Source organism: Pyxicephalus adspersus, chromosome 4 (assembly GCF_032062135.1).
Source record: "Pyxicephalus adspersus chromosome 4, UCB_Pads_2.0, whole genome shotgun sequence".
Classification (NCBI taxonomy): Eukaryota; Metazoa; Chordata; class Amphibia; order Anura; family Pyxicephalidae; genus Pyxicephalus; species Pyxicephalus adspersus.
In genome coordinates this window covers 99,956,866-99,967,298 of record NC_092861.1, presented here as the reverse complement: position 1 = coordinate 99,967,298, position 10,433 = coordinate 99,956,866, and the positions used below count along the sequence as shown (strand labels likewise).

At 40.1% G+C, this 10,433-nt stretch overlaps 1 protein-coding gene across 5 annotated transcripts in view; it reads left to right on the top strand.

The window, feature by feature from the left end:
* SOS1 (SOS Ras/Rac guanine nucleotide exchange factor 1) overlaps positions 1-10,433 on the top strand; it is a 221,379-nt gene that overhangs the window by 170,567 nt on the left and 40,379 nt on the right. For all 5 annotated transcript variants that reach the window (XM_072409143.1, XM_072409142.1, XM_072409140.1 and 2 more), the window contains 2 exons: positions 4,285-4,366; positions 9,279-9,401. In XM_072409143.1, the coding sequence (XP_072265244.1) occupies positions 4,285-4,366; positions 9,279-9,401 (205 nt within the window). The remainder of the gene's footprint in view (positions 1-4,284; positions 4,367-9,278; positions 9,402-10,433) is intronic.

The following is a 10,433-nucleotide window of genomic DNA, read 5'->3' as shown; positions in this document are numbered from 1 at the left end:
GGCCCCTAGGATTGGTAACAGGCCATAAGTGCTGGGCACCTAGGATTGGTAACAGGCCATAAGTGCTGGGCACCTAGGATTGGTAACAGGCCATAAGTGCTGGGCACCTAGGATTTGGTAACAGGCGGTAAGTGCTAGGCACCTAGGACTGGTAACAGGCGGTAAGTGCTAGGCCCCTAGGATTGGTTACAGGCCATAAATGCCAGGCACCAAGGATTGGTAACAGGCAGTAGGTGCTGGGCACCTAGGATTGATAACAGGTGGTAAGTGCTGGGCTTTTTCAGAGCTAGAAATTTTTTAAGCAACAGTGGTTCCTAGCATGAGGAATGGACAAATGTAACCGTACTGCCGGTGTGAATTCAGCCTAACTTCAGATGTGCTCCTGTGTCTATATTTAGTTAAAGTGAACTTTTGTGAAAACATTTTTTTTTCACTTGATTCTTTTACAAAATTAGCCCAGCAAGCCCATGCTGGCTGTGCTTCCATCTTTTCTCTGATCCTCACTTGTACATCCAGTGCTGCCTTGCACTGCGCATGCATGAGATTGATCACTTTTTTTAAATTATAAGAAATCCTCTGAAGATGCATGCACACAAGGAGCAGTGCAGATATCCCAGGAGGCTGCTGATTTCCCCTTCGGTCTTTACCGAAATGGAAGTGAAGACTGAAGGGGAGAGGTCCTCTCCACAAAAGTGTAAAAACAAAAAACGCACATTTTTCCATTACATAACAAAGTCACTCCTAAATATAATGTTAAAAATGTGGCAATGCTTTAATAGCATCATGCATGTGATATCAGATGGGGACAAGACAGTGACCCCCTCTCATCACTGCCAATATTCTATATAAACACTGTCTGTGAAGTTTATCCGCAGTGTGTAATGTTATCGGCAGCGCAGTGTGATAGCTGTGTGTAAAAGCTGCTTGTCATATCCTGCAGCCTAACAACTCGCTGTGTTCAAACCTTCAGATCTCCTAAACCGTTGGTTGTATTAATTTGAAATTTTTAAGGTACACGTGGAGGCATAGGAAACTGAAACTGTAGGTGCAAGTGGGGGACACTTGTGGCTAAACCTTTCTAAAACGTAATTACTATGGCGTTATGAGAACATAAATCTCTACCTAGCAGAATGTGCTGCCTGCTCTGCCTTACACATATCTGTCTGCATCTTACCTCAAACACCAATTTCTCTAGAATTAAGAGGGGCAGGGAAACAAAAATATAGGTGGAAGTGGGAGACACATGATGTGGCGATCACCTTTCATCACCATGGCATCATTACAACATTAAAAAAAAACAAAAAACTGTCCATCAAAATGCACTTCCTTGTTACACACGGCTGTAACCTTCCTGTACCTTAACCTCAATTAAATTTAGTGGGCAGAGTTTATTTTCTAATGATGCCATAGTGATGAGGTTTTAGGGAATGTTAGTCACAGATGTTCCCCACTTGTACCTATATTTTTGGTTTCTTACACCTCCCCATTCCCCAATTGAAGTTCAGAATGTTAGATAAGTGGACAGGAATGTGTAACAGGGCAGGGAGGCATATATTGATGGGCAGAGTGTTTTATGTTCTAATGATGCTGTAGTAATGAGATTGTAAGGGGAGAATGTGCCCGACACTTGCACCTATATTTTCAGTTTTGTATCCCCCACCCTCAGAGAAATTGGTGTACAAAGAAGAGAAGCAGACAGTTTCATAGGTATAGGTTTGTGACAGGTAGGTATATATTTAGGGGCCCCACCCCAATGCTCCTTGCTATGTTAGTGGCCCCCGGGGTCCCCAATTTTCACTTTCAATTTAGGACTCCTAGTTGCACTTTTCTCTGAAACAGCAACCCCAAAGTTCAATTTTCCTAACGTTTTACATTTGTGACCCCCATATCTTGAAATTCTTTAAATCTGGGAAATTGTAATAACTAGTATCTATGAGGGTCCCCTGTACACCCTGAAAATTACAGGTCATTGTGACATACATATTAGGAGATATGGAGGTTTGTACACAGAGAGCTATGAGGATGCAGAATGACATGCAGAGCTAGAGGTGGATACATGTCACAGGCAGAGCTGGTGCTATGAGATGGGGGCGGGGCTGCCTGTGTCTCCTTCACATGAAGGCTAAACTGTGTGCTCGACGGCAGCAATCATTTGAATTGATGACACAGAGCACGGAGCAGCCTCACTGAGATCCGTGCATCCGAGGATGAGAGCTGCCGAGAGCTGGGCGGGGTATTCAAATCAGCTGGGCGGAGCAACCGGCTAAAAACCTCTGGGGAGAACTATGCATCTAACTGCGAATGCAAGCAGTGGCGTGGCCGGGACCCTGGCAGCATTTAAAAGCAGATTACCCCCGCATCACAGCGGGATCGTCCGATCGCCGCTGGAGCGCTGGGCACAGGAGTTAAGAGGGGCTTCCAAAGTTACCCCGAGTGTGACTCGGGTTTACCACTTTCTGCAAGTTTTTTCCACCTCGAGTCACACTCAGGATTATCGCTAGGGGGGCTAAAAGACTGCCATGTATTGTTTCTTAGAAATTGCTGTACTTTTGTGGTAGTCAGAGAGGGACCACCAAAAGTGAATGTTTTTAGTTGCTCAGCCGAGCCATTAGCTTAGTTTTGAATTTGTTTGTTTTGCTAATTAACAATCAGGCCGGAGCATGTTTTCAACTGCATTTTGGAGGCTGCTGTCTGTTCACTGCTACACTTACCCCACTGCTATGGGCGATCCCGCAACATACATAAGTAGTCCGGAGACTAGGTCTCCAACAAAATGGAAGATCCACTTACATACCTCTAAGAAAAAGTCAAGAATATACTATTCTTACCCGTCTTCCACATTGTTGGAAGTAAATTTAATGGCCATTCCAGGTTGAGTTCTTTGGGACTCTATTTTGAAGCCTAGGTGTTGCCAGGTAATTGTATATTGTAATATATAAGTGACAGAGTGCCCACCCAACCTTGAAGGGAAAGTGCTAGATGGGGTGTATGTACGGCCCAGATAAAAATACTACATGTTTTAACTCTTTAGGAAATGTTTTGTATTGTCTGATTTTTCTGTTTGGTTTATAGAAAGCCGGATTGTTAGGGTCCTGTAGGTGAAAGTGAAGCACAGGTGTGGTTTTTTTTCAAGCAGCATTGTACTGCAAGGATCTTAGTGTAATCCCAAAGCTGGGAGCTGTATTCATGACTTGCTCCTGTCAGTCAGGAACTTGAGTAAGCCAGTTAGTCGCTTAGCCAAGCCACCATTTGTTGTTTTTGTTGTTGCTGACATAAAGTTACAGACCAGAGCCCTCATTGAATTTTAACTGGAAGCTTGCTGTCTCATGTTTCGACCGCTCTGACACTCCGTTGCTGCGGGTGAACCCACCATATAAATAAATATGTAATTTATTTTAGCCAGGGGTTGCATGTCTTTTTGATTTTATGCATGTGCCTTAATAAATAAAAACATATAATTGTATATTAGCAGCCAGGCTAGATACTCTTGCAGTCATTCTGTTTTATATTCTGTGCTGTTTGGTTTCCCCTACTGACCGTATTACAGGGCACAGTGATAACATGGAGAATAGTAACTGTATGAGATATCTAACAAAAAGTGGCATTTGAGATTTTTGCAAAGGGCTTAATTTATAATTATTTTTGCAATATATATTTATTTATTTTTTTGCTTCTCTAAATAGAAAATGGGTCAGCAATGCTGCTGATCCTGCCTTTGACGAGTTTTTTGTCATATTCATTTAGCTGGACAGCCCAGGAAAGATGTACTCACTGCCCTTGTGAGTGATTGGCTGAACTAATCTAAACATTGATGATGGAGTTAACACTAGCCTTTTCTTCCTGTCTTCTTTTCATCACCTTCAAAAACTTACTGTTCATTACTGTTTATGGTTTATATCCCCCACCTCAAGGGAAAAGGATTTGAGATAGTAGATGAATTTAGGACGATAAGACAGGATACACTGACAGAAAATGACTTCCACGTGCGCTCCTAAGCAATAAAATTGCTCAGGGACTGCTGCATTATTTCAGCAGATAACTACTTTATAGGAGATGAAGTCTGTTAATTTAAATATTGACATGTAAAATTTCTCCAGGATCTTTTGGCTCACACCTTGTGTGTGTGTCTATGTGTACATACATAAAAAATATACATACACTCTCTCTTATCTCTCATTAATACATATAGAGAGAGAAATAAAATATCTAAAAGGCTTGATTGTTTTCTTTTTTGTTTTTTTGCTATCCTTCTGGTGTTTATTTACTTTCATTCTTCTTTTGTAGACCCCAACTTTGTGCGAACATTTCTAACGACATATAGATCATTCTGCAAACCACAGGAACTTTTGAGCCTTCTCATAGAAAGGTAATATATTTTATACCATCTTTCATCTGTCTGGATGGCTTGCTTAAGTTTACAAATTCATTTTTGGAGCCCACTCTAGACAAATAGCTTTTTGTTATATGGGGAGATGCAGAGTGCAACAGGTCATGGTATATAAGTGGCATTTACATATTACAAGTGGTTGGAAACTTAGCAGATTGCAAGGCAAAATTCCAGCTAGTGGCTGCATCCCCTGCATGTACCAAACAAGTTCAGTTTAGCTTAATGGTGGACCAGGCCTCAGGCATATTTCCCGGCCATAATCTTCCCTTTAGGAACCTTATCTAGTGCATACTTACCACTTGGAGAGGGGGACTTGGCAAGGACAGATCTTCTGCTTGTTGTCACTCTGAACTAACTTTCCTACTAATGGTCACACATTCCGGACTTGACCAAGATGCTTGGCTTTTGTCCAAACAAGCCCATTTTCTGAGAAAGAAGGTGGGAACATTCAGGATACTGGTCTGTCTTACCTTAGAAAGGTCACTTTACTTAAGCCGCCCAATTAAAAAAAAAAAATGAATGTCTGGGCAAGGCTCCTCTTTTCACTTGCCTGGTTTTGCTCTGTAACCAAATTTTGCATGTACTTGGAAGGTGAAATGGTTGCGCTGTTCAGCAACACCTTATTTATATAGCTAGTTTATATAATACTGCATCCGCTGGTTCATGTGAACAGGTACATGTAGTACACAACATTACAGGAAGAGAGACTTTTTTGAACAGAAACAAGTTTTTGAACAGAAACAATTTTTTTCTAATTTTGGTTCTGTACATTACCACAATTAATTTTAAATGAAACAACTCAGATGCAGTTGAACTGCAGACTTCCAGCTTTAATTCAGTGGGTTGAACAAATTTGCAAACATTTGTGAGGAACTAAAGCCTTTTTTAATAACAATCACTTCATTTCGGGGGCTCAAAAGTAATTGGACAAAATAAAAAGCTGAAAATAAAATGTTCATTTCTAATACGTTGTTGAAAACCCTTTGCTGGCAATGACAGCCTGTAGACTTGAACTCATGGACATCACCAGATGCTGGGTTTCCTACTTTTTAATGCTCTGCCAGGCCTTTACTGCAGTGGCTTTCAGTTGCTTTTTGATTGTGGGCCGTTCTGTACAAAGTTTAGTCTTCAACAAGTGAAATATATGCTCAATTGGGTTCAGATCAGGTGACTGACTTGGCCATTCAAGAATATTCCACTTTGGTTTAATAAACTCGTGGGTTGCTTTGGCTGTATGTTTTTGGTCATTGTTCATCTGTATTATGAAACGCCTCCCAATCAATTTGACTGCATTTAGCTGGATTTGAGTAGACAGTATGTCTCTGAACACACCTCAGAATTCATTTGGCTGCTTCTGTCCTGTGTCACATCATCGATAAACACTAGTGTCCCAGTGCCACTGGCAGCCATGCACGCCCAATCCATCACACTGCCTCCGTCATGTTTAACAGATGATGTGGTATGCTTTGGATCATGAGCTGTTCCACGCCTTCTCCATACTTTTTTCTTGCCATCGTTTTGGTAAAGGTTGATCTTGGTTTCATCTATCTAAAGAATGTTTTTCCAAAACTGTGCTGGCTTTTTTAGATGTTTTTGATCAAAGTCCAATCTAGTCTTTCTATTCTTGTGGCTTATGAGTGGCTTGCACCTTGCAGTGCACCCTCTGTATTTGCTTTCATGCAGTCGTCTCTTTATGGTAGACTTGGATATCGATACGCCTACCTCCTGGAGAGTGTTGTTCACTTGGTTGGCTGTTGTGAAGGGGTTTCTCTTCACCATGGAAACAATTCTGCGATCATCCACCACCCCAAATCAACTCCAGGCCTTTTATCTGCCTAATTGATTTTGACATAATGAAGGAGTTGCCCACACCAGCCCATGCAATAGCCTTTAAGTCAATTGTCCAATTACTTTTCAGCCCCTAAAATGAAGTGATTGTTTAAAAAAAGGCTTTAGTTCCTCAAATTTTAATGCAGTCTATTTGTTCAACCCACTGAACTAAAGCTGAAAGTTTGTAGTTCAACTGCATCTGAGTTGTTTCATTTAAAATTAATTGTGATAATGTACAGAACCAAAATTAGAAAAAAGTTCTCTGTCCAAATATTTATGGACCTAACTCTATGTAGTGTGGATATAGCTTCAATGTTCTAAATGATTTCCTCTAATACTCCCTAAGCACCCTCAGTGTATTTCATTTCTTTTTTACATCTTATAAGGTACAACTTACATGGTCCCTGTACCACTTTGGCTGCATTTTCAATGCTTTTATTAGATTTATTTACAGTAACCAAATGAAAAAAAATTGCCAAATCGCCCTGGGTACTTGCAATGCATTTAGTCTCAATCTGGTTTATCTTCAGAACAAATAGCATTTGATTGTTTATTATTGCATACCTAATGTGGTGTAGGTGGTGGATTCCATACAGGGTTCAGTTCCTTTATTTAATAGTTAAGTATTGTATTGTGCATAAGTTGGTGCTATCGAATAGTCAATAGGTATTCATAGGAGATTCACCAGCAGGTGGGTCTGAACAAATCCTCACTACTCCAAGGGTTTTTAAGACTTGCAAACTTTTAACTGGATGTCATGAATGAGAACTGTTTTAGAGGCAGTGTATTTTGATTTGTGGGCTTCCTGTACAGGGTTGTGACTCATCATTATAAGATATGTTAACGTCCAAAAGTTTCATGTGTGCTTTAAGAACTTCAAATTAATAGTAAGCCAGTCAACCAAAGTGATCAGTTCTTCTATAGAACCTCCCAGACCACAAAAGATCTGTTTTTCCAATTAATGTTTTAAGGAAGGGTTTACAGATAATGAAGCAGCAAAGTTGCCCTCAACTGGAAAATTTTTGTCCAAGCTTTCCTAGCAGAGGAAGTATTTTTGAGCCTAGTTTAGGTTTCTTAGGAAAAATAAAAATTTTTGATGTTTGATTTCAAATCTGCAACTCTCCATAATTTCAGAGAACCTTTCCCCCTCTCCAGTGGGAACCCCAAAAAATGAAGGAAAATGTTTTGTGCGTAAAGTTTCACATTTACCTGCTGCAATTCCCTTGCTGTATAATCCCCCCCCCCCCCCACCTTTTTACAGGTTAAAATATTTTGTTTATAGCTAGTCCCTGGGTTAGGGACATCCGACATATGGATGACTCCTATATATGAAGGAGCTTCCCTGCTCGCTCCTGTGCAGGACGGAGTCTTGGAGGGGGGGTGGTTTGCATGACTTGCAGATAAAAAATCTTTTGCTAAACACAGCTGAGGTTGTGAGTGATCTTTGAGGGTGAGCTCTTCATCAACATCTTTTAACTCTTTAATGACCAAGACAAACGCTGCAGTTGTTTCTTTTTGCATATCAAAGATGAATATCAAGGATCCATAAAGTTTTTCTTTTTTTTTTTTGCTTTGTTTGTGATTAGCTCACAGTGAGGATTTTATACAGTAACTGACACCATGCTGCCTAATAATATGTTGAGACAAACATCTGTCCTAATTGCATATATTAAAATAAGGTACCTGTTCCAACTTAGTTAGATCCATAAATATTTGGACAATTTTTTTCTTATTTATTACCACAATAAATTTTAAATGAAACAACTCAGATGCAGTTGAATTGCAGACTTTCAGCTTTATTCCAGTGGGTTGAACAAAAAGATTGCATAAAAATGTGAGGAACGAAAGCCTTTTTTTTTACACAATCGCTTCATTGTGTACATACAAATTCAATTTAAGAACACACTTACAGTCCCTAACTCATATGTATCCCGGGGACTACCTGGATTAGAGTTGATTATGATGGCTCACTGGCTCTTAAATGATCATTACATGTCCTTATGTTAAGTCTGTGACTTAAAGCGGACCTAAACTAAAATTTTACCCCTCATAAAAAGGAAGACAACCCTTTTATATATGGTAAAATTACCTCTTTTCTGGGGGAAAGGGGGGTTTAAAACAAAAAAAGGGGTAAAGCCGTGGCGATTTAGACAGAATAAGAGCGCAGAGCCTCTCAGGATACATACACGTCATGGATGGCTGCTCCATCCGAGATTGAGCATGCACAGAAGGGGTAAAAAAAATGCATGCACAATGAGATTGACACTTAGCACACCCCCCCCCTCCATACAGGTCACCTGATCTTGCGCCTGAGTAGTACGAGATCAGGTGACGTACGAAGAAGGTGGAAGGAGAAAAAGAAGATAGTGGCGCCCGGTGCTTCCTCCACACTGGGACAAAGGAGGATACCAGGACAACATAGGACCTAATTTAGGAAACATCTGGAGGGATTGACGGATCTGCGAAGGTAAAGGTGAGTAAAGTTTTTATTTTTTCTGTTTACTTCTGCTTTAATTCATGTTTCTTTTCTTCTTGACAGTAAGAGTTCATTATACACATTAGACACAGCGATCAAGACTGAATGGGAACGCCTAACCTCCCCGGATGCATACTTCATGCATGCCGGGGGGCTTTAACATGAGACAAAGATCCATGTAGTGGTTTGATGTGTGTATAAACTAATATTCTTTTTCTAATGACATTTTGCTTCAAGGAAATCTCACATTTTTGAAGTGTAAATTATACGTTTTTAAATATATTATATTAAGTTTTAAACTTGCTTTCTACACTTAGGTACTTTTATTTCTAATATTAGTTAGTGACTTTATTACAACCAGTGTAGAGCTGGAAAGTAACTACTGAGTTGTTACCACAACCTCCAATTCTTTAGTACTGTAAATGGAAGTATTATTTTTCATTTCTAAAAAATAAAATTTAACAAATGTTTTGATTTGTCCTAACTTTATTTTTGTTAAAGGATGACAGACTTTTGCTAATGTAGTAAAGGTACTGTTTAAAGAAACTTTAATAATTTAATTTTGATTTGTGTGTACATATTTAGGTTTGAAATTCCAGAACCTGAACCAAACGAAGCGGACAGAATTGCTATAGAAAATGGAGACCAGCCCCTTAGTGCAGAGCTTAAAAGATTTAGGAAAGAATATGTACAGCCTGTACAGCTGCGGTATGGTTCTTCTCCTTTCTTCTGAATGCTACTGTACCAATAGGAGCATATGTATTGTGCCTTAAATAAATTTGTATATTATTTATTGACAGTTGCTCATTTCCTGCTCTACAATCTCTTTCTCAGTGAGCTTTTACCTCCAACACACAGATTGGTCTTTTTCTCTTTGTCGCTTCTGCATCATTCACTCGACTCAAGGTTTTCTCCTCCAGACACTTCTTTGTCTGCAGTAGCACATTCCCACTACGTACAATAAATAATAAACATTGTTTGTGCCCTCCACTTACACAGTGAGTTCACACACAGTCTGAAAGTTAACCCCCCTAGCGGTGTTCCCGAGTATGACTCGGGATGGATTTTCCATGCAAAAAGCCCTAATCCCTCCATTTACTCAGTGAATTCACACACAGTCTGAAAGTTAACCCCCCTAGCGGTATTCCCGAGTGTGACTCGGGATGGATTAACCATGCAAAAAGCCATAATCCGGCTCGCTAGGGGTCGCTAAAAACATTTAAAAAAAAACGAACTTACCTTGTTCCGTTGTCGTCCCCCGACGTGCTGCTGGTCCCTGCAGCTCCTGGGGACACGTCTTCTTTCTTCGATCTTCAGTCGGCAACTGCAGAGACGATCTCCGGGGTTTCCCGATGACGTTGGTGCGGGCGGAGGAGCGGCTGGAAATTCATATAATTTTGTATTGGATTCAATACCAAATAGCTGTATTGAGTCCAATACAAAAAATCTTTATATAATATATACACACATATATATACCCTGTTTCCCCTATAATAGGGCACTGCCTTATATTTTTTGAAATGTCAAAATATGCCCTAGGTCTTTTTTTCCATTACACACATTTATTGTTGGAAATCACTCATGTGCCATTCATTGTCCCCTTCTGATCACTCTGTGCCATTGATTGTCCCCTTTCTGATCACTCATGTGCCATTCATTGTCCCCTTCTGATCACTCTGTGCCATTGATTGTCCCCTTTCTGATCACTCATGTGCCATTGATTGTCCCCTTTCTGATCAC